General features: G+C 68.1%; 12 protein-coding genes across 12 annotated transcripts; 8 read left to right on the top strand and 4 right to left on the bottom strand.

Annotated features, from left to right (window-relative positions):
* Window positions 1–979: 979 nt before the first annotated feature.
* On the top strand, window positions 980–2,467 carry RHOBADRAFT_12226 (uncharacterized protein; the record flags this gene model as incomplete). The annotated part of the gene is made up of 9 exons (XM_018412085.1): window positions 980–1,058; window positions 1,120–1,200; window positions 1,264–1,340; window positions 1,411–1,530; window positions 1,624–1,740; window positions 1,842–2,060; window positions 2,136–2,211; window positions 2,301–2,342; window positions 2,403–2,467. Coding segments are annotated over 9 exons (876 nt in total), but the record flags the coding sequence as incomplete, so codon positions are not given.
* Window positions 2,468–2,645: 178 nt separating this feature from the next.
* RHOBADRAFT_42164 (uncharacterized protein) lies at window positions 2,646–5,989 on the bottom strand (the record flags this gene model as incomplete). The annotated part of the gene is made up of 19 exons (XM_018414016.1): window positions 2,646–2,702; window positions 2,778–2,903; window positions 3,003–3,122; window positions 3,189–3,250; window positions 3,332–3,354; window positions 3,440–3,490; window positions 3,554–3,666; window positions 3,748–3,881; window positions 3,955–4,205; window positions 4,303–4,356; window positions 4,416–4,432; window positions 4,521–4,758; window positions 4,836–4,847; window positions 4,912–4,954; window positions 5,027–5,191; window positions 5,261–5,275; window positions 5,341–5,353; window positions 5,425–5,495; window positions 5,569–5,989. The coding sequence occupies 19 exons, from the start codon at window positions 5,987–5,989 to the stop codon at window positions 2,646–2,648; spliced, it is 1,986 nt and encodes a 661-aa protein (XP_018273000.1).
* A 183-nt stretch (window positions 5,990–6,172) lies between these two features.
* On the bottom strand, window positions 6,173–7,941 carry RHOBADRAFT_51926 (uncharacterized protein; the record flags this gene model as incomplete). Its single annotated transcript, XM_018416087.1, has 7 exons — window positions 6,173–6,300; window positions 6,368–6,444; window positions 6,519–6,721; window positions 6,792–7,271; window positions 7,346–7,429; window positions 7,511–7,824; window positions 7,911–7,941. The coding sequence occupies 7 exons, from the start codon at window positions 7,939–7,941 to the stop codon at window positions 6,278–6,280; spliced, it is 1,212 nt and encodes a 403-aa protein (XP_018272999.1). The 3' UTR covers window positions 6,173–6,277.
* A 41-nt stretch (window positions 7,942–7,982) lies between these two features.
* On the top strand, window positions 7,983–8,742 carry RHOBADRAFT_64624 (uncharacterized protein). Its single transcript, XM_018418529.1, has 4 exons — window positions 7,983–8,196; window positions 8,275–8,345; window positions 8,431–8,501; window positions 8,608–8,742. The coding sequence occupies exons 1-4, from the start codon at window positions 8,012–8,014 to the stop codon at window positions 8,701–8,703; spliced, it is 423 nt and encodes a 140-aa protein (XP_018272998.1). The 5' UTR covers window positions 7,983–8,011; the 3' UTR covers window positions 8,704–8,742.
* Window positions 8,743–8,907: 165 nt separating this feature from the next.
* Window positions 8,908–9,354, top strand: RHOBADRAFT_42161 (uncharacterized protein; the record flags this gene model as incomplete). The annotated part of the gene is made up of 3 exons (XM_018414015.1): window positions 8,908–9,044; window positions 9,101–9,160; window positions 9,219–9,354. 3 exons carry the CDS (start codon window positions 8,908–8,910, stop codon window positions 9,352–9,354), a joined length of 333 nt encoding a protein of 110 aa, XP_018272997.1.
* A 538-nt stretch (window positions 9,355–9,892) lies between these two features.
* On the top strand, window positions 9,893–10,561 carry RHOBADRAFT_2791 (uncharacterized protein; the record flags this gene model as incomplete). Its single annotated transcript, XM_018412807.1, has 1 exon — window positions 9,893–10,561. A coding segment is annotated over one exon (669 nt), but the record flags the coding sequence as incomplete, so codon positions are not given.
* Window positions 10,562–12,555: 1,994 nt separating this feature from the next.
* Window positions 12,556–14,745, top strand: RHOBADRAFT_2636 (uncharacterized protein; the record flags this gene model as incomplete). Its single annotated transcript, XM_018412743.1, has 5 exons — window positions 12,556–12,753; window positions 12,857–13,225; window positions 13,469–14,233; window positions 14,317–14,451; window positions 14,617–14,745. Coding segments are annotated over 5 exons (1,596 nt in total), but the record flags the coding sequence as incomplete, so codon positions are not given.
* A 1,923-nt stretch (window positions 14,746–16,668) lies between these two features.
* On the bottom strand, window positions 16,669–17,347 carry RHOBADRAFT_34403 (uncharacterized protein; the record flags this gene model as incomplete). The annotated part of the gene is made up of 4 exons (XM_018413190.1): window positions 16,669–16,846; window positions 16,953–17,006; window positions 17,075–17,170; window positions 17,240–17,347. The coding sequence occupies 4 exons, from the start codon at window positions 17,345–17,347 to the stop codon at window positions 16,826–16,828; spliced, it is 279 nt and encodes a 92-aa protein (XP_018272994.1). The 3' UTR covers window positions 16,669–16,825.
* Window positions 17,348–17,635: 288 nt separating this feature from the next.
* Window positions 17,636–18,212, top strand: RHOBADRAFT_12782 (uncharacterized protein; the record flags this gene model as incomplete). Its single annotated transcript, XM_018412104.1, has 4 exons — window positions 17,636–17,665; window positions 17,738–17,765; window positions 17,837–17,896; window positions 17,959–18,212. The coding sequence occupies 4 exons, from the start codon at window positions 17,636–17,638 to the stop codon at window positions 18,210–18,212; spliced, it is 372 nt and encodes a 123-aa protein (XP_018272993.1).
* Window positions 18,213–19,109: 897 nt separating this feature from the next.
* Window positions 19,110–21,334, top strand: RHOBADRAFT_51922 (uncharacterized protein; the record flags this gene model as incomplete). Its single annotated transcript, XM_018416086.1, has 6 exons — window positions 19,110–19,243; window positions 19,310–19,504; window positions 19,588–20,341; window positions 20,401–20,517; window positions 20,590–20,954; window positions 21,028–21,334. The coding sequence occupies 6 exons, from the start codon at window positions 19,110–19,112 to the stop codon at window positions 21,293–21,295; spliced, it is 1,833 nt and encodes a 610-aa protein (XP_018272992.1). The 3' UTR covers window positions 21,296–21,334.
* A 22-nt stretch (window positions 21,335–21,356) lies between these two features.
* On the bottom strand, window positions 21,357–22,435 carry RHOBADRAFT_24803 (uncharacterized protein). The gene is made up of 5 exons (XM_018412652.1): window positions 22,404–22,435; window positions 22,326–22,345; window positions 22,183–22,260; window positions 21,886–22,101; window positions 21,357–21,767 (listed from the first exon to the last, which is right to left on the bottom strand). The coding sequence occupies exons 1-5, from the start codon at window positions 22,420–22,422 to the stop codon at window positions 21,477–21,479; spliced, it is 624 nt and encodes a 207-aa protein (XP_018272991.1). The 5' UTR covers window positions 22,423–22,435; the 3' UTR covers window positions 21,357–21,476.
* Window positions 22,436–22,881: 446 nt separating this feature from the next.
* RHOBADRAFT_31370 (60S ribosomal protein I1-a) lies at window positions 22,882–24,010 on the top strand (the record flags this gene model as incomplete). The annotated part of the gene is made up of 6 exons (XM_018412965.1): window positions 22,882–22,898; window positions 22,988–23,066; window positions 23,130–23,197; window positions 23,371–23,611; window positions 23,690–23,746; window positions 23,816–24,010. The coding sequence occupies 6 exons, from the start codon at window positions 22,882–22,884 to the stop codon at window positions 24,008–24,010; spliced, it is 657 nt and encodes a 218-aa protein (XP_018272990.1).
* Between the last annotated feature and the right edge of the window lie 50 nt (window positions 24,011–24,060).

The raw sequence follows: 24,060 nt of genomic DNA, 5'->3' as shown, positions 1-24,060 counted from the left end.
ATCGCCTCGACCGTCATGGTGGTGCCGAACGCGTCCTCGCCGCTGCAGAGCGGCTCAGCGCTCCCCTCGATCGAGAAAGCGCCGCAGCTGGAGCGTGAACGGCGGCGTCGAGAGGCCGGCCTTCATGAGCTGCACGCCGAGTGTCTCGCGCTTGGCGTCTGCGAGAGGACAAGGAGGTCAGGGCGGGTGCACCGGCTCGTCCGCAGGAGGAGAGACGCACCGCGAGATCGGATGGCGCCGTCCACGACGACCGCTCTCTCGGCTCTCGCTCTGAGCATCTCGCCGACGAGCCTGTAGAGAGCTTGAGGCCAGTAGCGTCGGGATGGAGCGTACCCGGCCCGCCGACAATGCAGAGCGCGACGACCATTTGAGAGAGAGAGAGCGAGTCGCGGCAAGGCGGCGAGGGAAGCAGGAAGCGCAGCAGCGGCGCACAGCACAGACACGAGGCGCCACCGCGAGACGACGGGAACAAGGAAGACGCCCGTGCAAGTCCCGCAGGGCTTCGAGAGTGGCAGGTGGGAGACGAGTCCACCGCGGCGGGTCAACGGCGAGCGGGCCGCCGGGCGAGCTCGCGCGCAAGAGCGGCGCAGGACGGATGTGCAGGGGTGCTGCGCGAGCTGCTCCAGCGTGCCAGAGTGTCGGCTCGAGCAGGATGAGGAAAGAGGCGACGAGGCGAAGCTGGTCGGTCCGGCTGCGAGCCGGTTGCCGTCCACTCTGCTCGCGCTCGTCCTCCCGCACAGCTGCGATGGCAGACCGACCACCAGCACCAGCTCCAGAACCCACACTGCCGGCCTCGCCCGCCCTCCCGCCAGCCCGACCCTCGCCCGCCTCCGTCGCCGCGAGAGCTCGCGATGAGCTCCACCGACACCAACCCGGCCGCGTCCCCTTCTTTGCCAACGCAGCACAGCCCGAGATCGGTCCGTCCCTGCCTCTCGACCTCATGCGCGCCCCGACCTGACCCTTCGAGCGACCGCCCGCAGTGCGCGCCAACCAGAAGGACCTCTACTACCTCTCGCAGCTCGCCGAGCGCATCGAGGACGTTGCGCGGTCCTTTCTCGGTGCGCTCCTGCCCTCTGTAACTCACTCTCGAGGCGTGAAACTGACCCGCATACCGCGCAGGAACGAGGTGGCTGCAGAAGTGGGGCAAGGAGCTGTCGCAGGGCAGCCGGCTCGCCTACTTTGGCTTGACGACGCTACTTGGTGCGCACCCTTTCTCTCATACGGAATCGAGACGAGTGTCTGCTGACCTGCACGCGCCCGCAGGCTCTCAAACCCTCGGCGAGGAGTACTGCGACATCATGCAGTACCAGGCCTCGGACCGACGCACGCCCACACTGCCGGTACGTCCCCTCGCACCTTCCACGACACGCTCTCGAAGATGTTTACTGACTGCGAATACCCTCCTTGCAGCGGCGGGCCGCCCTCGTCTTGCTCCACTGCCTCTTCCCCTACTGCCTCGCCCGCATCTACGCCAAGCTCCGCCGCTCCCTCATCACTCGCCACGAGTCGCAACAAACCGCGCAAGCCGAGGTCGACTCGCTCTTTACCTCGTCGGCGCCGCCACCCCCGCTCAAGCAGAACCTCGTCGCGCGCGCCCTCGACCGGGTCGGCTCGTTCGCCCAGGACCTGCCCTCGTTCGAGACCCTCACCGAGGACTACCTGCGCAGCGTCCACCTCGCCGTCTTCTACCTCTTCGGACGGTACTACAACCTGAGCAAGCGCGCCGTCGGCATCCGCTTTGTGCGTCGAGTGACCCTCTCTTCGCCCTTTCCCCTCCTCGCCCTCGCTCACGTCCGATTGCCCCTTGCCCGCAGATCTCGATGCAGGGACGTCGCTCCAAGGCTTTGTCCGGCGCTCAAGCCTCGTCGTCCGCCCCGTCCTCGTACGAGGTCCTCGGCGTCCTCATGGCCGTCCAGCTCGTCGTCCGAGGCGCCCTCGCCATTCGCAAACGGCGCGCCGACGCCGAGCTCGCCGCTGTGGCGTCGAGGAGCGCAGAAAAAGAGCAGGAGGACGAGAAGGAGGAGAGCGAGGCGCGGCAGCAGCGCAAGAAGCGGTTCACGGTCGACGGCCGACCGCTCGCGAGCGTCGTGTTTGACCCGGACGACCCGGACCAGGCGGCGCCGTACCCGGACGAGGAGGACGCCGAGCGCAGGTGCACGCTGTGCTTGGGCACGATGCGCGACGCGACGGCGACCGAGTGCGGCCATGTCTGTGCGTGCTCGAGCCTCTTCCTCTCTTTCTCTCTCGGACGGTCTGTGCGACAAGAACTGACTCTCCCTTTCCCTCGACCCTCGTCACAGTCTGCTGGGAGTGTGTCGTTGGTTGGGCAAGGGAAAAGGTGCGTCTCGTCGTCCTCCTCTTCCTGCCTCGTCGCCCGTCCTGACGCTCGTCCCTCCCCGCAGGCCGAAGCCCGCTCTGCCGACAAGGGATCGCGCTGTCGAAGCTCCTGCCGTTGCGCAACATGTAATGCACGCGTTCTCGATCTCTGCGCGGTCCTCTCGAGAGCGACTGGGCGAGAAAGGGAGAATAATCTGAGCGCGACCGGCGCGCTCTTGCATTTCACTCAAGACGCGCCCCAAGCACCTCCACACACCCTGGACCCACTCTCGAGCGCGACCCACACGCTCACCGCCCAATGTTGCCGCTCAGAAGCGCTCCTTGCTGAAGAGAAAGCGCGTCTTGCCCTTGCCGACGCTCGTGAACTGCTCAAGGGCGTGGGTCAGGCTCGGTCGTCCCCCTGCCGCCCCGAGAAGGAGAGAGAGAGAGCGAGGACGCACCTTGATGCACGTCTTGTGGAGCGTCTTGGCGAGCGGCTCGGGCCCGCAGAAGAAAGTCCCGATGTCGGTCGCCGGGTGCTGCTCGGCGAGCGAGGCAAAGATGCGGTCCCAGTTGGGGCGGCCGTACTGCGAGCGACGGCCGAGGGTCAGGGTCCGGATCGAGAAGCTCGACATGATGGGCTCGGACCCGCTCGGCTGCACGAGAGAGCAAGATGAGCGACTCACGTGAGTGGGCGACCGCAGCTGCGTGACGGCGTCAAGCTCGTTGCCGACGTCGTTGGCGAATATGTTGATGACGTCGTTGGCGTGAATGCGGCCGGTGAGGTAGGTGTGGATCTCGATGCACTGCGTTGAGAGAGAAGAGTCGGCTCGCGTCTGCGAGGACGAGAAGGAGGAAGGGCGGCGCCGCACGTTGCCAAGGTCTTGCGCCTCGATGGCGGCAAGCAGGCTCTGGAACCACTCGAAAGACGAGTCTGTGGACGGCGGCGAAGAGGTACAGGGCGTCAGGAGGGCCGAGTCGCCGTTTGGGAAGGTGGAGGGGGAAGAGGACGTACAGTCGCGGCAGATCCAGAAGAAGCTGTGGGTCCGACAGGCGCCGACAGAGTCAGTTCTTCCGTACTTTGCGAGACGCAAGTAGACAAGGGGCGAGAGGGGTGACGCACTAGACCTTGTTGAGCTTCATCGGCTCGCCGTTGGCGTCGTGGAAGCGGTACCTGCGGCGACGCAGAGTGAGCTCGACTCTCGTCGAACGTATCGAGAGAGAGTTGGAGACGCACCAGATGTGCTTGAGGATCGAGGCGAAAGGCGTGACGCCGATACCGGCGCCGACCAGCAGCGAGACCTGGAACTTGAGCACGTCCTCGGACGCCGTACCGAACGGGCCATCGACCTGCGCACGACCCGAGCACCCGAGTCAGTGCTCGATAGCGCGTTCAGGATGACGAGGGGAAAGAGGGGCGAGGGGACGCACCATGATGCGCGGCAGGACCGAGACGAGCGGCACGACGGCATCCTCGCCGCCGATCTCCTTCGAGATGTTGTCGCGCCCGTCGAGCTCGCAGCCGAGAGCGTCGGCGAGGTCCTGCGTCCAGTCGCCGACGACACCTGCGGGCGGAAAGAGGGGTCAGAGAGGTGGCTCGGTCGAGAGAGTTCGAGGCGCGAGGAGGACCCGACGCACGAAAGTGGATCGAGAGGCAGTCCTCCTCGGGCGCCGACGTGAGCGTGAACGGGTGCCACTGCCACAGGGAGATGGCCGGGCAGTTGACCATGATGTACTGGCCCGCTCGCGACGTCGTCTTCTCCTTCTTGATCTGGAGCTCGACCGTGTTGCCCGGGTGGACGATGACCTTGCTCAGGTAGGTGCGGTGACGCGAGCGGACCTCGCGCAGGATGCGCTCCGAGACGTAGACGATGGCGCCGAACGACCAGCTGCGCGCAGACAAGGCGAGGGCCTGTGAGCGAGTCGCGCACTGCGGCACGAGACGGGCTCGCTTCTCCAGAAGGAGAAGGAAAGGAGGGGACGCACAAGAGCCAGAAGACGCCGATCTGGGACCAGGCGCAGTAGGGCGGCTTGTCGGGCCTGCAGGAAAGAAGTCAGGTCGGGGTGCGAGATGACGAAGAGGCGGCCCAAGCGCTCACCGGATCATGCAGAACATCTGTGTCGGGGCGCAGAGTCAACTCGACGTCGAGATTCTGTGGCGAGGACAGGGGAATGGGAGGGAGGAGAAGAGGGAGGGGACGCACGCCGTGCAGCTGCCACAGGAAGAAGAAGATGACGGCGAGGTGGTGCGAGTAATAGAACCGCTGAAAGTGCTTCTTCCTCCTCTTCTCGGCGGCGAACCACGCGATGACGCCGAGCAGGGCGAGCATGATCCAGCCCGTGATGAACGGGCCCGTCGAGCCGTTGACCATGAGGGCGGCGAGCAGGCAGGTGACGGCGCTGCTCGTCATCGTCGCCGCCAGCCACCACGAGTTGACGAGGCTGCGATGAAGAAGAGAGAGGGTCAGGGTGTGTGCGAGCCTCTCAAAGGCACGCGGGCGCGAGGAAGGAGGACCCACTGGGCGACGGTGCTGCGCGACGAGGCAGATTTAGCTCGACATCCCCAGGACGTCGAACAGGGAGAAGGGGACGTACTGCACGACGCTCCAGAAGACGATGGACCAGGCGACGATCTCGTCTGCGGGCAGTCGGCGACGAGGTCAGTGTCGGCTTGCTCGGACGAGGCCCGAGAGCGAGGACGAGGACGCACGGAACGCGACGCTCTTGTTAAACGGGATGGCGCGGTTCATAGGCGACCTTCTGAGCAGGCTGACGAAGCTGCGGCAGACAGGAAGGAGGATAAAGACGATGTCGACGTGGAGGACGAAGGCGGACGCGCGCGCGATCACGTAGGTGCTGCCGAACGTGGCGCGAGCTGCACATTATTCCTCGAGTCAGTACGGCGTGTCGGGAAGCAGGCGAGAAAGAGAGAGAGGGGGCACACCCTGCGTGAAGTTGGCTGCGGGACGAGCGAAAGGGTCAGTCTTTGTCGGCCTCGCTCGAGAACGAGCGCGAGACACGTACAGCCCATGTCGTACTGCGCACACGTCACCGAAAGGTGCGTCAGTGACCGCTAGAGGATATACGAGAAGAGGACGAGGGACGCACGCGCATGACGCCGACGCCGAGCATGGCGAGCTGGAGGAAGATCCACAGGACGAAGACGAGCTTGCTCGGACCTGCGGTTCGCGAGCGCCTCGGTCAGGTCGGCCCTGTACAGGCGAGAGAGACAGAGAGAGAGAGTGGGCGCACCCTCGCGAGCAAACCAGACCTTGAGCCTCGCCCAACGCTCGGCCCTCGCCTCCTCGGCTGCACCGCCTCCTCCCCCGCTGCCGCCCGCCGAGCGGCTCACGGCCGTGTCGCTGCGCATGAGCCCCTGGAGGCGGTCCTGCTCGATCTCGTTCTGCCTGCGCGGCGGGCCGACCCGGCGGCTCGTGGCGCGGCGGACGAGCGACGCGCTCGTGGGCGTGAGCGGGACGACGACGTGCGCGTCGTCGCTGTGGGCGTGGACGGTGGGGCGCAGGTCGAGGGGCCGAGTTGAGGTGCTGGGCGTGTTGCTCATGGGGTCGTGGGCGGCCGGTGGGGCGAGGAGGGCAGGCGAGGGCGGACCGTTGCCGAGGAGGTAGGCGATGGAGGAGCGGGCGCGAGGGAGGACCGACGGGAAGCGGACCATGCTGGACGTGGCGAGTGGGCGACCTGGATGAAGGGTCGGGTAACGGGGTGCGCCCGGGCCAGCCGGGGAAGAGTCGAGGGAGGAGGGGAAGCGAGAGAGGGAAGAAGCGCCAACGGCTCGACGATGGCGCGAGCGCACTCGGCGAGGCCGGTCTCTGCGGTCGAGAATCGCTCTGCAGGGACTATCTGAGTAGAAGAGGGACTCTCGCGTTGCCTCACAAGACCGCGTGCCCTCCTCGCCGCCACGAGCCTCCTCGCTCGACTCGAGCACCGCTGCATCTTCTCGCCTCTACGTCCTGCGACCGGCTCTACCTGCATTGAGCGAGCCATCAGTACGTGTACGATGTGGCTGAGGCAGAGAAAAGGGAGCGCGGCGCACCTCTCTTGGTCGCCTCGTGCTCCTTCGTCCAGCCTGCCGGATCCACCCCAATCGCCTCGAAAACGGCCTTGGCCACCCTGCGCGACGCGTAAGAGGGTCAGCACGAGGTTCTCTTGGCAGGGAGAGAGGCAGAGAGAGAGTCGTGACGCACTCGCTGCGCGCCGCAGGGGCGCCCTCGCCTCGCGCGACGTACTTGTGGCCCTCGAACGTGGCGCGCGCCTCGTACAGCGGCGGGGTGACGGCGACGGTCTCGAAGACGGGTGCGGCGAGACCGTGAGCCGCCGCATAGAAGTGAAGGCGCCGCGTGTAGGCGACGACAGGTCCGGGATCAAGGCCGGGTTCGGGGAGCGGGTCCTGCGGCACTTGCAAGGTCAGTCCGGCTCGACGCGGGGCAGGGAGGGGAGGATCGAGGAGAGGGACGCACGTGGAGCTTGAGCGCGAGGGCGGCGGCGTTCTGCTTGGCGAGCTTGATCGACCTGCCCGAGCCGACGGCCGACAGGGTGCCAAACTCGACCTCGGCCTTGAAGACACGCTCGCCGACGCCGCCTTTGGACGAGACAGTCCACCTCGGGCTGTAGCCACGCTGCCGACAGTATTGCTGGAAGTGGTACAGGGGCGTGTCGCCCTCGCTCTGCCGCTCAAGCGCCTCGTCGTCGGCCCGCCACCGCGGGTACTCGGTCGTCAGGACCGAGCGGAAGCACTTGCGGACCCAGTTGCGGGCGACCTCCATGCTGTGCTCGACCTTGGCGCTGGCGACGTACGAGTAGAAGAGCGAGGCGTGCACGGCCGGGTCGGCAGCGATCATGTCGAGGGCGATCGGGTCGGCTTGCAGGCGCGAGACGAGCTCGTAGCTGACGGCGAGCTCGGACAGGACGTCGGTGCTCATGAGCCGACGGGTTGCACCCTGTATCGCGCGAGGTGTCGGTCAGGCGCGAGCGCAAAGGAGGAGAGAGAGGCAAGAGGAGGAGGAGGACGGACCTCGAGAGCTTGCGCCGATATGGATGGGATCTCGTCGATAAGGAGCTCCTTGATGCAGTACTCGACGAGCGCTCGGCCCAAGATCTGGTCGGGTACGAGGGCGGCGTCAGTACGAGGGCGAGGGGGAGCCGCAGTGGGAGGGACGAGGAGCGAAAGGGGACGCACGTCGTTGCGCTCGTACGTCTGGAGGCCGTCTCGCTGTGCGCCATCTCGTCGCGGTTCCCGGAGCTCGTACGACAGGAGGGAAGGGTGGTTGAAGGTGCGCTTGCTCCTGACGGGGAGCAGCTCTGGACGACGAAAGGTGCGGTCGCCGCGCAGGAGCGGCGGGATGGCGGGCGTGGGAGGGTGCGGGTTGACTGGCGGTCGTGGTCGGTGCCACTCGTCGGCTGTGCTGGTGCGGACTGAGCGGGGCGTCCTCCTGCCGAGCTGTCGAGGCGGAGCGGACGAGAAGGACCGGGGGATGGGGAGGTCGGCGGCGGCTGTGGCGGGTCGTGTGGCAGCGCGCACGAGGCTGTAAGCTCTGTACATGGCAGCTGAGCTGCAGCCTGCTCAGCCTGAGCGAGACGAGCGGTCGCGGCGGAGGAGGACGACTTCATCGTCGTTCGTCGGGTTCCTCCCCTTCCCTCACACCGTCTCGCCTCGAGCCAGACTATCCGACAGCCCAACATGCTTGCTACTCGCACCTCGGCCCTTCGCCTCGCCCGCCAGGCCTTCTCGCCCCTCTCGACCTCGCCCCGCGCGTTCACCTCGTCGGCCGTCGCCAACAAGCACATCCTCAACGCGACCCCGGCAGACTTTGACGAGCTCGCCGTCAAGGGCACCAGGCCTGTACTCGTCGATTTCTACGCAGAGTGAGCAACTACGTCTCACTCGTATCTCCTCGCCCCCACCCGACTCCTGCTGACCGATGCACCACCCCTCCCTCGCAGCTGGTGCGGCCCGTGCCGCGTTCTCGGACCCGTACTCGAGAAGGTCGTCACCGACGAGTCGGGCGCAGACCGTGCGTCAATACCTCTCTCTTGCCCCAGGTGGCGCAGCTCGAGCCGAGAGGTCGACGACGAGCTGACTCCCTCTCGCCCTCTCAGTCCTCAAGATTGACACCGAGGAGCACGGCGAGCTCGCAGCAAAGTACAAGATCACGGCGCTTCCGACCGTCGTGCGTCGCCGCATTCCCTCATGTCGAGGCCCGCTCCTGCAACCGGCGCGCGGTTTCGTCGGCTGGCGTCAGACCACGGCGCTCACGCTCTTTCCTGCGTCCGCAGATTGCCTTCAAGAACGGGCAGATTGTCGCCAAGATGGTGGGCGCAGCAGGAGAGCCAGGCGTGCGGGCCTTCCTCGAGAAGGCGACCTCTGCGTGAGCGAGGGTCGGTGTGGAACAAAGCGCTGGATCGCTGTCATTTGCCTCCCTTGAGCCAGCGAGAACGAGAGAGAGAGGGTGCTGCGCCAGCTGAGCAGACTGTCGAGCCGCATCCGAGAGAGGGCGACGGCTTGAGGCGGTGCACTCGCAGGAGAGGCACCCAGCGAACCCTCGCCTCGACCACACACCGCCCGCTCGCCCGGCCATGGGTGTGCCCACGCTCTGGAACCAGCTCGAACCCGCCGTGCGCATCACGAGCTGGGCCCAGCTCGCCGCGCCCGCCTTTGAGCGTGAGGGCGTCAGGGGCTTCCGGCTCGGCGTCGATGTCGCCCAGTGGCTCTTGTGCGTGCGCGCTGTTTCCTCTCGAGGAACCTGGTACTGACTCTCTGGGCCCACAGCCACATGGGCCGCATGAACACGCTCGTCGACGCCGACGGCATCGAGGTCCACCCCGGAGCGTGAGTTCAACGACCTCTCCCTCTCCGCCTACAGCAGCTGACAAGTCGATCGTTGCAGCAACGCCGACCTGCGCATGGTCTTCTACCGCGTGTGCGACCTCCTCGCCCAGGGCATCCTCGCCGTCTTCGTCTTTGACGGCCCGGACGGCCCCAAGTGGAAGCGGGACAAGCGCGTGACGGGCGTCTGGCGTTGAATAACCAGAGCCAACGCGAATATAAGGAGAAAGCTCATGGGCATGGAATGGAGGCGGGCGCCGGGCGAGGCCGAGGCGGAGCTCGCCGAGATGTCGAAGCGGGGCGAGGTGGACGCGATCCTCTCGGTGCGCCCCCTCTCTCTCGCCCTGTCTGTCCCTCCGAGCAGATGTACTGACGACGACTCGACCTGCAGGACGACGTCGACAGCCTCCTCTTTGGCGTCACCTCGGTGCGCTGGCCCCCTTTCTCACCTCTTGGCCCACCCTCGCACCCTCGAACTGAACGTTCCGCCTCCCGCAGATCATCCGCAACCCCGGCAAGGGCCTCTCGGGTAACAAGAGCAAGCGCGCTCTCGGCCGTCAAGCCGCCATTCCCGCCGACTCGGGCTCGACCTCGTCGCAAGCCGGTCCCTCTCAGCCGTCGACCTCGCAGCCCATCCCGCACGACTACCCGCCTGTCCCGCCCGACTCGGACGTCGCCCTCGTCAGCTACTCGAGCGTCGACGTCGCCACCCTCGCCGGCCTCGACCGCGACCAGCTCATCCTCGTCGCGCTGTTGAGCGGCGCCGACTACGACACGCAGGGCCTCGAGCGCGTCGGCGTCACGATCAGCGTCGCGCTCGCCAAGGGCGGCTTCGCGACCGAGCTCCTCGACGGCGTGCGCCGCCTGCGCGACTCGCCCGCGCCCGACGACCTCGAGCACTTCCTCGCCGAGTGGCGCACCTCGGTCGCCGACGAGCTGCGCACCAACAGCCGCGGCCTCATGTCGCGCCGCGAGAAGAAGCTCGCCGACACGGTCGAGCGCGCGACGGCCTTCCCGTCGCTCAAGATCGTCGACTTCTACCTCGACCCGCGCGTGTCGGACCCGCGAGCGGCCGACTACACGGCGCCGACCTGGGACCGCCAGCTCGACCTCGGCGCGCTCGCCGACTTTGCGCAGCGCAAGTTCGAGTGGGGCCACGTCGAGCTCGAGAGCAAGCTGCGCAACAAGGTGTGGCTCGGCCTCGCCCTGCGCGAGGCGCGCCGAGCGGCCCTCGCAGCCGACAGCGAGCGCAGCCACGCCTCGCCGTCCCGCCCCGCACCCTCGGGCTCGACGCCTCCCGTCCCGTCCGGCTGGATCGCGGCCGTGCGCGACCTCAAGGTCGACACGACGACCGGCCTCGTCCCGTCGTACCGCGTCGAGCTTTCGGCCGCCGTCTTTGACGCCCTCGTCGCGTCCGTCCTGCCCGCCCGCGACCCGCACCCTCTGCCCGACTACGCCGACATGGACAGCGACGAGGAGCTCGCCGAGCGCGCCGAGCGCAAAGCTCGCGGTCGCGCGCAAGCGGCGCCCAAGGTGCCGACCGGCTCGGCGTTCCGGCACTGGGTGCCGCGCGAGGTCGTCGAGGCGTGCGGCGAGGGTCGGCGGGCGGTCAAGGCGTGGAGGGACGACAAGGAGCGCAAACAGCGCGACAAGGACGAGGCGGCGGAGCTCAAGGAGGAGCGTCGGCGCGCGCGAGAGGCCGGCAAGGCGTCGCCGACGAAGCCGCGGTCGACGGCGAGCGGTGGGGCGAGGGGGCGCACGCCGAGCGCAAAGCGCGCCGTCGGCAAGCCCCCGAGCGAGGACGACGAGCTGCGCCGCGAGATGGAGGAGCGCCGGGCGAGGGACGCGCGCGAGGAGATGCTCGCGCTCGCACGGCGCGGCGTCAAGGGCAAGGGCAAGGCGCGCGCCGACGACGCCTACACCTCGACCCGACTGCGCGCCCCGACTCGCGCTGCGGCGCCGGGCCTCCTCTCGTTCGGCAAGTCGTCCAAGACCGGCCGCTCGACCTTCTCGTCGACCAAGTTGGCCTTGTCCTCCTCGCCCCGCGTCGGCACTTCCAAACCCTTCGACATCTTCGCCCTCTCCTCGTCGCCACCACCGCCGTCGACCCAGAGCGCCCGCTCAAAGCCGGGCAAGCGCGCCGCTCAGCTGCCCGTCGACGACGTCGTCACCCTCGGCTCGACGGACGAGTCGGACGACGGCGCGCCCGTGCGGCGCAGGCTCGCCCACCTCGACAAGGCGCCGCGCTCGACCGAGAAGCAGCGCTCGCCGGTCAAGGTCCGGGCGGCGGCGGCACCGACGAGACGAGCGGCGGCGGTCGTCGTCGAGCTGTCGAGCGACGACGCCTCGAGCTTCGCGTACGACAGCGACGACGCGATCCTCGCGCGCAAGGGCAACCGGACGCAGGTGCTCTCGTCGCCCGAGCACGAGTCGCTCGCCGACTTTATGGCCAAGCGGCGGCAGGCGCAGGAGCGGGTCGAGGAGAAGAAGCGGCTCCTGCAGCGAGGAGTGGTCGTCTTGGACGACAGCGAGTAGCGCTTTGTGTACCACTCTTGTCTAGCTTGCATTCACTACGCACTGTGTTCACCCTCTGCGACGATGACGAGGGCAGAGCCGCGCACGGACGGAGGACGACTCAGGCCGGGGGAGGAGGAGAGCAAGTCGCGCCACTTCTCCAGCCCTACGCCCGCACGCCTGGCTGCGTGCAGTGCCGAGCCAGCTCGTCCACAGCAGCACCCTCTCGCCCGAACAGCCGGCCTCAGCACCGCCCGAGCCGAGCTCAACCACCCCCTCCTCGCTCCTCCCCGCTCGCCCGCCGCACGCGACCCTGTCGACCGTCCCCGCCTCGATGGTGGCACCAGCAGCCAAGGCGACGTCTACCGCACGGTCCAACAAGCCCGACAAGCGGTCCCGCATGCCTGTCGCCGCCTCGGTCGCAGCCCCCTCGCCGCACCTGTCGTCCGTGCAGAAGGGCAAGCGGCCACGCCCGAGCGACGGCGTGTCGGGCGAGGGCCGGCCGGGCAGGGTCAAGAGCTCGCGCGGCCAGAAGCGCTCGGATGCGCCCACCGCCGCCGCCGAGGCCAAGGCGCGCACCTCGAGCAAGGACGGCCGGGGCGGTGCGGCGGCCAACGAGGGCGGCGGCGCATACCGGCGCGTCATGTTCAACAGCTTCATCTCGCAGGCGTTCGACAAGCGGCTCAAGGTGCGCCCCTGTCCTCGCCGTCTCGAGCGGAGCGCGACCTTGTCCCTGACCTTTCGCTCCCTCTCTCCGCCGCTCGCAGGGCGACAACGAGGAGTACAACCAGATCATCAACCAGTTCCGCGCCCTCCTGCCGTCGGCGGCAGCGTCGCAGAGCGCCTCGACGTCGTCGTCGCAGCCCCTCGCCGCGACGCCGCTCACGCAGCTGCGCGCCTGGCTCGAGGCGCTCACGGCCGTCGTCTCGCGGCTCGACCAGTCGCACACGCCGCTCGTCGAGACCATCCTCGCCGTGCCGTGGGCCGTCACCGAGGAGACGTTCGTGTCGGCGTACATGCGCTTCGTCGGCGCCCTCATCAGCGCGAGGACCGAGTGGCTCAAGGTCGTCCTCGAGCGTTGCGTCAAGGGCTTCAAGTACCGTGCGTCCCGCATCTACACTTTCTCTTTTCCTATCGCGTGCACTGACGCTCGATCCCGCACGCGCAGGTTCGTCGTACACGCAGGCGTCGCCGCACGCCCTCCCGCACCTCACCCGGCGCCTCGTCTACGCCCGCATCCACAGCCTCCTCCGCCTCCTCCTCTCCCTCGTTCCGACCCTGTCGCCCTCGCTCTCGCCCCTCCTCGCCCTCCACTTTCCCTCGAAGCGCGACATCCGCGCGGCCCAGATCTGCTACATCGACAACCTCCTCCTCCTCACCGAGTACTGCACGGCCCTGTCCGAGGACGTCCTGACGCTCATCGTCGAGCGGGCGCTCAACATCGACGTCGAGATCCAGGGAGAGCCCGAGGACTGGGAGGAGATGGAGGAGGAGATGTTGGCGGCGGCCGAGGCTGAAGGGCCCGACGGCAAGAAGCGCGCCGCCGACACGGCCGTCAAGGACGTCGTCGATCGCCCCGTCGAGGAGGACCCGGTCGACTCGGACTCGGACGACGACGACTCGGACGACGAGGAGGGCGGCCTCGACCTGGACAACCTCAGCTCGGACGATGACGAGCCCGACCCGATCAACGACGAGGACGCCGCCAAACGGGTCAACGGCGCCAACTCGGGCATGAGCGAGGCGGCGATTCGCAAGGTGCTCGACAACCGCGCCAAACTCGACGGCATCCTCAAGGTCGTCCTCGACCACCTCGCGTCGGCCCACGCCGACAGCCACAGCCTCGCGCGCAACAACACGTCGACGGTCCAGGCGCCGCCCATCGCCTCGACGAGCGACGTGTTCGACGAGGCGTTCGCGCACACGGCCGACCAGCCGTCCGGCTCGCGCGAGGTGACGCCAACCGCCGACGCGCCGCTCCCGGCCGACATCGTCGAGCGTCGCCTCACCCTGTTCCGCACCCTGCTCGACATCTTCGACCGCACCCTCCTGCGCACCTTCAAGACCCGCAACGTCCAGTTCCTCCTCTTCTACCTGTGCTCGCTCGACGTGGCGTCGTCGGACCACTTTATCGGCGTCCTCCTCGGCCGTGCCCTGTTCGACCAGGAGGCGCCCTCGGTCACTCGCGTCGCGGCATCGGGCTACGTCGCGAGCTTCATCGCCCGAGCGCAATACGTCGACGCGGGCATGACGCGCAAGGTCATGCGGCACCTGTGCTCGTACCTCGAGGGCCACATGGACGAGTTTGCGCGCGCCGCCGCCGTCGCGACGTCGATCAAGGGCGCCGGCCCCGCAACCATGGGCGGTCAAGAGCTGCCCGTCTTCTACGCCGTCGCGCAAGCCGCGTTCTACATCTTCTGCTTCCGGTGGAGGGACCTCCTCGAGGAGGAGGACGAACTCGACGACGAGGCGGCGCTGTTCGGCCTCGACGCCGGGCGCAAGTGGATGATGGGCCTCGAGTCGCTCAAGAAGGCCGTCAGCTCGAGCTTCAACCCGCTCAAGGTGCGCCCGCTCGTCCTTCCTTCCCCTCGGCCCTTTCCTCTCCAGAGTTCGACCGCCTAACTCTCCTCTCGCCCCGGTCTCAGGTCTGCGCCCAACCCGTCGTCAACCAGTTCGCCCAGATCGCCCACAAGACGGGCTTCATGTACTGCTACAACATCATCGACTCGAACCGCCGCGCGAGCTCGTACCGGGACCCGAACGCGCCGCCCGCCTCGGCGGTCCCTGCCCCTCCTCCCCCTCTGCGCTCCGTGTCGACGTCGTCCCTCCTCAACACCCTCACGATGCAGCAGCTCAACCTGTCGACCCCAACCCTCGCGTCGGGCGCCCCGATCGCGACGGCCGTCCCGACTGCCGCCCCTCGCCAGCTCCTCGTCGCCGAGGAGATGGACTCGTTCTTCCCGTTCGATCCCTTCAAGCTCCCCCTCTCGTCCGTCTACATCGACCGCATCTATCGCGAGTGGGAGGGCGCCGACGACGAGGAGAGCACGACCTCGGGCGACAACTCGTCGTCGACGGCCGACTCGGACGACGACGACTCGGGCGCGGCGACGGGCGACGACGACGACGACGATGACGAGCCCGCGTGGGTCAAGACGCGCGGCGGGCTCGCCGTGCCCGGTGCCGGCGGGCGCCGCTCGGGCCAGGACGACGACGACGACGACGTGTCGCGCTCGTTCGAGGCCATGTCGCTCTCGCTCTCGCCGCAGGACGAAAGCTTTGGCGGGCGTCGCCGCCAGGACCGCGATGCCGCCAAGCCCCGCAAGGCCGGGCGCATCGTCGGCTGAACGGGCACGAGCGCGAGCCGGTTCTCCTCCTCCTCACCTCCTCCCTCCCTCCCTTGGCAGTCCCCCTTCCTCCTACATCTCGTCCCTGTCTTTGTGTCGTCGCGTCCCAGCTTGTCTCGTTTGCTGTACCACCATCGCACTTCCAGTCGCCGCCCTCCCTCCTTGCAATCTTTCTCGCGTCGTCTCCCGTCTTTCGTGAGGGTCGTGCGCGAAAGCGCTTCCTCGCCTTCGAGCTCTCTCTCTCTCTGTCCCGTGGCGGGTGTGCTTCAGAGACACCGAGAGAAGCCTGCTAGGCTGAACACAGCGCCGTGCGCCTTTCACGAGCCGAGCCGAGAGATGTCCGCGACGCTCGTGTGCGCCGAGAGGAGGCGCCTCTTTGGCTCTCCTCCTCCCACACCTCGCGCCATGCCTGCATCTCGCACGCCGTCACCTGTGCCACCAGACGACCCGGCGGCCCGGTGGAACGCCATCCGCGCCCAGTGGCTCCGCCCTGCGCCCGCCAACCCCGCCGGCAATGGGGACGACGCCGCCTCGCCCGCCGCGACCGCCCAGCAGCGCCGCAAGGAGCGCGACTCGGTCTTCCAGCAGCGCATCGCCACCCTCGGCGAGCTCCTGCGCGAGGCCAACGCCGCCGCGACCTCGTCCTCGGCCCCTCCCCCTCCCCCGCCTCATCTCGCCGCCTCGTCGCTCGCGCCTTCAACGGCCGCGCTCCTTGCGCCCGCACTGCAGCGCGCCGACGATGGAGGGTCTGGAGCCGGGAGCAGTGGTGGAAGCCGGCTGAGCAAGGGCAAGGAGCGTGGGGCGGCCGACGAGGAGACGTTCGAGGAGGAGGTGCCGGACGGCGGCATGCCCATCCGGGACGCGGGCGCAAACGGTGGCCAGGGCGATCCGGTTCACGAGCTCAAAAAGGTGTCCGAGGTGCGCCCCCTTCTCTCTCCTGCACGGCCACCCAGAGCGCACCCTGACCTCGACGACGGCGCGACAGGGCATCTTCCTCGCCTTCAAGCAGGGTCGGGCGCTCAAGGAACCGCTTCCGCTATCTCTCGTTGTGCGTCACTGTCTCTCTGGTGCGGCCGAGAACGACAATTGACCCTGGACGACCCTGCAGACGTCCCTCCTGTACCGCTCGTGGTACCTCGACGGCACGATCCCGCCCAACTACGTCGTCGCCGAGCCCGAGCCGCTCGCGCCCATACCTGCCCACCTCCACGCCGAGGTCCTGCGCCCCTCGCCGTCGTCGACCTCGCTCGGGCGAGCCTCGCCGCAGCTCGGCGCGTCGTCGAGCGCCGAGCCGCCGCGCGAGCGCACGCCTTCGCTCCTCGCCGCCCTGTCCGAGCACCACTCGAACGCCGTTACGCCGCTCCCTTCCTCGTCCGGCTCCGACCTGAGCACCCTCCCCGCCACTCCCCCTCCAGCCGCCGCCGCCGCCGCCGCCGCCGCACGACCCTCGCCGGCCGCGTCGCCCGTCAAGCCCGGGTTGCACCCGCTCCAGGGCCCCTCGGACGCGAGTCCGGCCGGGACAGGGAGTGGGAGCGGTACGCTCAAGCTCGACGTCCTGCGCGGCAGCCGGTGGCGCACCGAGAAGGAGATTGCGAGCGGGAGCGACGTCATCTGAGGCGCGGGCCCTGCTCTCGACGAGGACGGGCGGGCAAGGGGTACAGAGCCGGAGCTCCCTCTCGAGTTTCAGGTGGCGCGGGACGAGGGGTGGTCTACAGGGTGCGCGCGAGGGAGGAGGAGGGGGTATTCAGGGAGCAGAGGGCGGTCGAGGAGGGTATCGTTGGGCTCGGCGGCGTCGGCGGCGACGGGATCACCGCGCCGGGGGAGCGACCTGGAGGGAGGAGGTACCATGTCAGTCGAGGAGTATTCTCGCCGTTGCATTCGCATGCCGTTCGTTCTCGTTCACTGCGCCCGAGGAGGAAGAGAGGTGGACGCACGAGGACGACGCCGTCTCCACGGACAAAGAGCATGTCGCTGTTGCGCTTGACGGTCTGCGGGCAGTCGTACGAGTGAGTCGGTGCTCTCGTAGGTGAGCAGGAAAGAGAAGGAGAGAGCTCACGCGGACGACGTCCTCGCCGGTCTGCTCGTCCGAGTCGACGAGGTAGATGGTCTCCTCGACGTCGCTGAGGACCATGTTCATGTGGCCGTCGTAGGCCTGGAGGGAGTGTGACTGCGGTCAGTCCAGTACTCGGTGCGACAGAACGAGAGGGGAGAGCGGACGCACATGGAGGACTCCCCGGAGCTCGCGGTCGCCGCGCAGCTTGACAAAGACGCGCTCCGAGAGCGAGACGCGGATGAGGTCAAAGGGCTCTGCGATCTGGGCAGTGGCCATGGTGCGCTGGAGGGTGCAGGCGAGGTGGACGAGGAGGAGAGAGATGAGGACGACAGGCGAGGCGAGGTTGTGCCCGTCCGTCACCACCTTGCTGCGCTCGAGCGCGCCAGTCTGCACAGTCACAGCTCGCACGAGGTTCGACTAGCCCACCGAGCCAGCCCAGCACCTCGCCCGTCGACTCCCGCCTCCGCCTCCCCCTCCTCGTCCCCTTCCTCCTCGTCTCGAGCCCGATCAACCTCTAGCCGCCCTCTAGACGCCTGCGACCGCTCGTCAACACGCTCAAGCACCATGGGCAAGTACTACTGCGACTACTGCGACGTTCGTCCCCCTTCTCCCTGTCTCGCTCCTCGTCCTCTCCCCTCGGCTCACCCTCTTGGCCCTCGCCTGCAGGTCTTCCTCACGCACGACAGCTCGTCAGGTCCGTCCTCTCAGTCTCTGTCGAAGCCCAGTCGCACGTGTGCTCACCTTGCTGTCGTTCCCTGGCCGCAGTGAGGCGAGCGCACAACTCGGGCCGGAACCACCTCTCGAACGTTCGCGACTACTTCGCCAGTGCGTCCCACGCTCTCCCACACCCTCTCACAGCGCCCAACTCTGACCCTGACCTCCCACAGACCTCGGCAGCGAGCGCGCACAAGAGCTCATCGACGAGATCTGCCGCAAGTACGAGGGCGGCGGAGGAGGCCAGGCCCGCATCCTCCAGATGGGCGCCAACGGTCTGCCTGCCTCGATGGGCAACCTCGCCTTCGTCGCTCCCGGAGCGGGCGCACCGCCGCCCGGTGTCGGTGGAGGAGGTGGAGGAGGCGCTCCCCCGAGTGCGTCCCGCTCTCCTTCTTTCCCTCTCTTCGCGACGAGCGCCTCTCACTGACTCTGCCTCTCTGCCACAGTGCGTCTCGTTGGCGGTCCGATGGGCGGCGGCGGCTTCCCTGGCTCGCCGGCACCGGGCGGCGGCGGGCCGCCTCCAGGCATGGGCTTCACGCCGGGCACGGGCGCCAACGGCGCGCTCGGCGCCCCGTCGCGGTACGGTCCGCCGCCTGTCGGAGGAGCTGGTGGGCCCGTGCCGCCGCAGCCCAACTTTGGAGGACCTGGCACGCCTGGCGGTGCGTCCCCCTCTCTGTCCCTCCCTCGTCGTTCTGTCCTCGCGAGCGAGCCCTGACGACTTGCGCCGCTCGCAGGCATGCCGCCCCCACCTGGCTACGGTGGACCCGCCCCTCCTCCTGGTGAGTCTCGCTCGTCCGTCTCGATGGCCGACCGCGCGACTGCTGCGGCTGCGGGTCGGCCTCGAACTCTGCGAAGTGCGCATCGGCTCACCCCTCCTCTCCTCGACACAGGTTTCCGCCCTCCTCCCGGCGGCCTGCCTCCTCCTCCCGGTTTCTTCCCCGGCGCGACCGCCGCCGCCGCTCCTCCCTCGCTCGCCTCTCCCTCCGCGCCGCCGATGCAGACCGGCGCACCTTCGCCCGCACCAGCGGCCGGTGGCGGCGGTGGCGGCAAGCTCATCAACGGCTTGAACCCGGAGCGGGCAAAGATGCTCGGCCTGATCTGAACCGGCGCGAACGAGCAAAAGGAGGACGAGGTCGAGGCGGCGAGGACGAGGGCCGAGTGGAGGACCGCGATTCGTTGTCTCGTCGCGCTCTCGCAGCCTGTAATATCTTTCTAGCGAACACGGTCGCACGAGCTCAGAGCATCTTTCGAGGGCAAGAGAGCTGGCCGTCCCTCCACCTCGGTACCTCCCCGCCTGCGCGCGAGGTCGGCCCTCGTTCTCGCCATGGCGTCCACGACGCAGCTCTCGCTCGAGCCGCTGCAGCCTTTCGCCGGCGATGGGCACGACTCGGACCTGTTTGCGCGCCCGGCACGGCTGCGCGAGGTGAGGCTCGACGACGGCCGAGAGGTGTTCACTCGGTGCGTCCTCCTCTCGCACACCTCGTCTCGGCACCCAGATGGCTCACTCGACACGGTGCACTGCAGCGACGACCCGAAGAAGAGCCTGCAGGAGCGGCTCGCGCGCGTGTGGGCCGAGCGAGGCGACTACTCGGAGCTGTCCGAGGAGCGCATCCTCAACCCGGCCAAGGAGCACGAGCTCGCCGACAAGGAGGACAAGGACCCGCGGCCTACGGTCGACGACATCCGTGCTCTGCAGGAGACCATGATCAACAACCTCGCGTGCGTCCCCTCACTCTCTCGTTTCCCCTCCTCCCCCCGCCTCTCCTCGCTCACCGGACCTCTCGCCTCTTCTACACGCGCAGGCTCGCTCGAGGAGAGCTCACTACCGCCCTCGACCTCCTCTCGGTCCTGTCCGCCCCGCGCGACCCGCCCGACGTCGACGTCGCCTCGCTCCCCCTCCCTCAGCAGACCCTCTCCTTCGTCCCGACTGCGCCCCCGCCTCGACCGTCGACCGACCCTCAGCAGAACCCGCTCGCGCCCATCCCGCTCGCGAGCAGCCTCGACGCCCTGAGCCGCTCGGCGCGCGCCTTCTTCAGCGCGAGCGAGGAGCTCGTCCCGCTCTCGGACGAGGAACTCGCCGCGCTCGCCTCGTCGAACTCGGCGGCGGCGTCGCGCCCTCGGCCTCGTCAGCGTGCGCGCGCGCCGGACCCGTGGCCGACCATCCTGCGGCTGCACCACGGCGGCGCGCGCACGCTCGCGCCCCTCGGGGCGGGCAAAGGCGCGTCGCTCGCGGCGGGCAAGGGCGAGAGCCGCACGGCGCGCAGCGTCGGCGTCTTCTTCGGGGCGCAGGAGGCCGGCGCGGCGTGGCGTAGGGCGAGCGTAGCCGAGGTCGGCGAGCTGCTCGACGAGGGAGCCGAGAAGAGGAAGGGGAGGAGGATGGTGGTCGAGGTTGGGGTCGAGGGAGCGGGCAAGATGGAAAGGGCAGTGTGGGACGAGGAGGACGACAAGGCGCAGGACGCGATGGACGAGGAAGAGAAGGGCGACGACGTCGATCGGGTCGAGCGGGTGCTCAAGGCGAGGGGCAGGGCCGTCTTTGCCGAGGAGCTCTTCTCTCAGGTGCGTCCCTCGCCCCTCCTCCTCGCGTGGACAAGTCACTGATACTCCTTCTCGAGCAGCTCACGAGCGAAGCTCGTTCGGAGAGCGCTCTGCGCGCCGAGCTGCAGCTCGGCAGCCGCACCGAGGGCGACACGATCGCCCTGAGCGGCAGCGGGTGGACCGTACGCGTCACGATGGTGCGTCCCTCTCCCACACCCTCCTTTTCACCTCGAGCGGGCCCTGACCTTCGTGCGAACACGTAAACGCAGGCGACCACGCCCGACTCGAGCACCCCCTCGCACGCGACCGCCGCAACCCTCTCCTCCCTCCTGCGCCTCCTCTTCCTCCAGGAGTACACCGCCCGCCGCACCTCCACCCCCAATTCAGCGCCTCGACCGCTCCTCGCGACCGTGGCGGCGTACCTCGGGCACGCGCAGCGGGTCGACGCGCTCCGAGGCGTGCTCGAGCGGCTCAGGGCCAAGGCGTGCGAGGGCGAGGGTGAGGTGGAAGCTGCGGTCGCATTCGACGGCGAGGACGAGGGTCAGGGTGCGGGGCGGCAGGCGGCGGACGTCTTGCACGTGCTCAACGGCGCGAGCGTGCTCGGTGGGCGGGCGACGCTCCGGCTCGGCAAGAGGTGCGCTCTCCTTTTCTCTCCCGTCGTCCTGCACGTCCTCGGTCTGACTCTCTCTCTCGTCGTCGCCTCGCAGCACCGTCTTCACCGTCCTCTACTCGTCGCCGCTCCCTCCCTCGCCGCACGCCGCCGCTCAAGCCCCTCCGCCCAGCCTCCCGCCCTCGTTGCAGCCGACCTTGACGCTGCGCGTCCCTGGCCGTCCCGCCCCGCTTCAGCTCCCGTCGCTGAGGCACCTCGAGACGTTCTTGGGCGAGCAGGTCGACCGGGCGTGCAGGGTCGAGTCGGCGCGGCGCGAGAAGGAGCGAGAGGGCGCGGGCGAGGACAAGGACAAGGAGGGGCTGTAGCGACTTGGGCAATGCGGAGAGTGTCGACTCCTGCATCTCTCTCGGGTCGAGGCGAGGAGGCGAGAGGAGGACTGCACAGGCTGTGAGTACAAGTACAAGGACGAGGACGAGGTACTGCGGCGAGAGAGGGTGTCTACAGCAAGGAAGGGTACGGCTCGAGAGCGCTCGGAACGAGAGCGACTCAGGACGTCGCAGGCCTGAGAGCCCTCAACCGCTGCGCGAGCGCGTCCTCCTGCTCCTCGCTGACGGCCGTCCTCGGCGTCTCGAGCTGCGGCACCTGCTCGGTCGTCTTGCCCTGGAGCTCGTGCTGAATCTCGAGGCCGGCCTCGTCGGCGACCTGCGACAGGAGCGAGTCGATCTGGTCCGAGGGCGCGGCGATGGCCGTGTCGGACGAGAGGGTGCCCTCGAGGTAGCCGGTCTGGACGTCAAGGTCCTCGAACTGGCCCTCGAAGCGGTCCATGACGGCCGAGATCTGCGCGTGACGAGAGCGTGTGAGCCTGTTCATCAAACATCGCGAGCCGGACAGGAGGACGCGCAGGCCGAAAGAACCGGGCGTCCTCGCCCGGCGAGGAAGCGAAAGGCGGACGCACGCGCTCGAGGTTCATGTCCTGCATGGCGCGGTCCATGTTCTTGACGACGGCCGTCATGCTGCCCGTCACCTGGCGCATGGTGACGGCCGTCTCGACGCGGCTCGCGACGGCGTCGATGCGCGACGAGAGGCGAAGGAGGTTGAGGCTCTCGTTCTTCTTGCGGATCGCGTTCGAGGCGTAGATGCGCGCACCCTCGGTGTTGCCCTGCTGCAGGGCCTGTTTCAGGTGGTACGAGTGGTGTCAGCATGCGGACGGGCGGGCGGCCGAGGAGGAGGAGGGAGAGAGGGACGGGCGGACCTTTTTGAGCTTGAGCTTCTCTGTGCCCTCGTCCTTTGCGGCCTTCTTGGACTGCTTCTGGAGCTGCTTTGTCGTGAACTGCGGTGCGCGACGAGGGGCAGTGAGCGGGAGCCGAGTGGGGCGGTGACGAGTGCGAGGCGGACCTTGAGCTGGAAGAGCGACTCTGCGGGTGGGGAGAGGGTCACTCGAGGTCGAGAGGGAGAGGCTCGCAGTCGACGCACTCTCGAGTCCACTCGACATTGACGGGGCGGTGTGTGGGAAGGAGGCGAGCAAGGGGAGCTGCCACGGCCAAGTCCGGTCGGGCGGCGCTACTGGGACAGCGTGACGACGGCAGCTCGTGTGGATCTCGTACGAGTCTCAGCGTGACTGTATGGAATGCAGTGGAAGATCTAGCTACTCAAACTCGGCACAGAGGGAGCGAGAGGGCGAGACGAGGGCTCGCCGTTGGTCGCGCTCGGGGCAAACTCGACGGCGGCTCGCCTCCGGTCTCCCTCTTTCCTCTAGGCAACCCCTCAACCCCATTCACCGTGCGTCCAGTGCCACCAGATGTCGCCCACAGAGATGCCCTAGCTGACCGTCTTGCCCCCTCGCCGCCCCGTCCCCTCCCCGTGCGCCCTCGCCGACTCGTCCTCCTCCACCTCTCGCTCTTCTCGCCGCCGCCTCGACTCGGCCCTCTCGCACTCGTACACCCACCAGGTCATGGCCTCCAAGATCAGGTGCGTCCTACTCCCCCTCCTGTCCAGCACCCAGAGCGTCTCGTTGACCCTCGCATCGCGCACCCTCTTGCGCTCGTCCCCGTCCACAGCGTTAGCAGCGTGCGCAACAGCATCAAGACGATCCTTGACGAGTCGGCCGGCGAGAAGAAGCGCAACTTCGTCGAGACCGTGCGTCCCTACCCCCCTTTGCCTGCCGAGCGCCGACGCTGACCTCGTTGCGCCCGCCGACAGATCGAGCTCCAGATCGGCCTCAAGAACTACGACCCGCAGCGCGACAAGCGTTTCTCGGGCACGATCAAGTGAGCCCGCCGTTCACTCTACTCGCACGACGTCGGCGCGAGACGGGCCCGCTCAGGCGGTTGGGAGGGGAGGCCTGCAGGCGCTCGCGCTGCCGCTCCGCCGGCCGTGCCACCTGCGCCGCTTCGTGGAGCGCACCGAGAGGACTCGCACTGACCCTCTGCTGCTTCCACAGGCTCCCCAACATCCCGCGTCCCCGCATGTCGATCTGCATTCTCGCCGACGCCGCCGACATCGACCGCGCCAAGCTCATCGAGCTCGAGTACATGTCGGTTGACGACCTCAAGAAGCTCAACAAGAACAAGAAGCTCGTCAAGAAGCTCGCCAAGAAGTACGACGCGTTCCTCGCCTCGGAGGCCCTCATCAAGCAGATCCCGCGTCTGCTCGGTCCGGGTCTCTCCAAGGCCGGCAAGTTCGTGCGTCGCGCCCTCTCTCGCTCTCTCTCGTCGCTCGTCGAGCCGTCCCTGACTTTCTCTCTCTTGCGCGACTCGCAGCCGACCCCCATCTCGCACGGTGAGGACCTCGGCAACAAGGTCGCTGAGGTCCGCTCGGTGCGTCCCTTTTCTCTTCTGGGTCGCCAGCCAACCGTCGACTGACGCACGTACTTGGCGCACTCGCAGACGATCAAGTTCCAGCTCAAGAAGGTCCTCTGCCTCGGTGTCGCCATCGGCCACGTCGAGATGGACCAGGAGCAGATCCTCGCCAACACCATGCTCGCGATCAACTTCCTCATCTCGCTCCTCAAGAAGCACTGGCAGAACGTCAAGTCCCTCAACCTCAAGTCGTCGATGGGCAAGCCCCAGCGCCTCTTCTAAGCGCGCCCTGCCCTCTTGACCGAGCCAAACTGGCTGCGCCGTCGCCTCGT

The sequence above is a fragment of the Rhodotorula graminis genome, assembly GCF_001329695.1.
Source record: "Rhodotorula graminis WP1 unplaced genomic scaffold RHOBAscaffold_3, whole genome shotgun sequence".
NCBI lineage: Eukaryota > Fungi > Basidiomycota > Microbotryomycetes > Sporidiobolales > Sporidiobolaceae > Rhodotorula > Rhodotorula graminis.
Note: the sequence above shows the minus strand (reverse complement) of the source record. Positions and strands in the feature narration are given on the sequence as shown.

What these genes read in the sequence shown, in the direction of transcription:
- RHOBADRAFT_64624 (XM_018418529.1), top strand. Translation starts at nt 8,012, where the DNA reads ATGCTTGCTACTCGCACCTCGGCCCTTCGCCTCGCCCGCCAGGCCTTC. An exon ending in CGACGAGTCGGGCGCAGACC is followed by an intron (nt 8,346 to 8,430) that starts GTGCGTCAATAC and finishes TCGCCCTCTCAG; the next exon opens with TCCTCAAGATTGACACCGAG. An exon ending in TCACGGCGCTTCCGACCGTC is followed by an intron (nt 8,502 to 8,607) that starts GTGCGTCGCCGC and finishes CTGCGTCCGCAG; the next exon opens with ATTGCCTTCAAGAACGGGCA.
- RHOBADRAFT_24803 (XM_018412652.1), bottom strand. An exon ending in AGTCGCTCTTCCAGCTCAAG is followed by an intron (nt 22,261 to 22,325) that starts GTCCGCCTCGCA and finishes CGCGCACCGCAG; the next exon opens with TTCACGACAAAGCAGCTCCA. An exon ending in AGGACATGAACCTCGAGCGC is followed by an intron (nt 21,768 to 21,885) that starts GTGCGTCCGCCT and finishes CGTCACGCGCAG; the next exon opens with ATCTCGGCCGTCATGGACCG.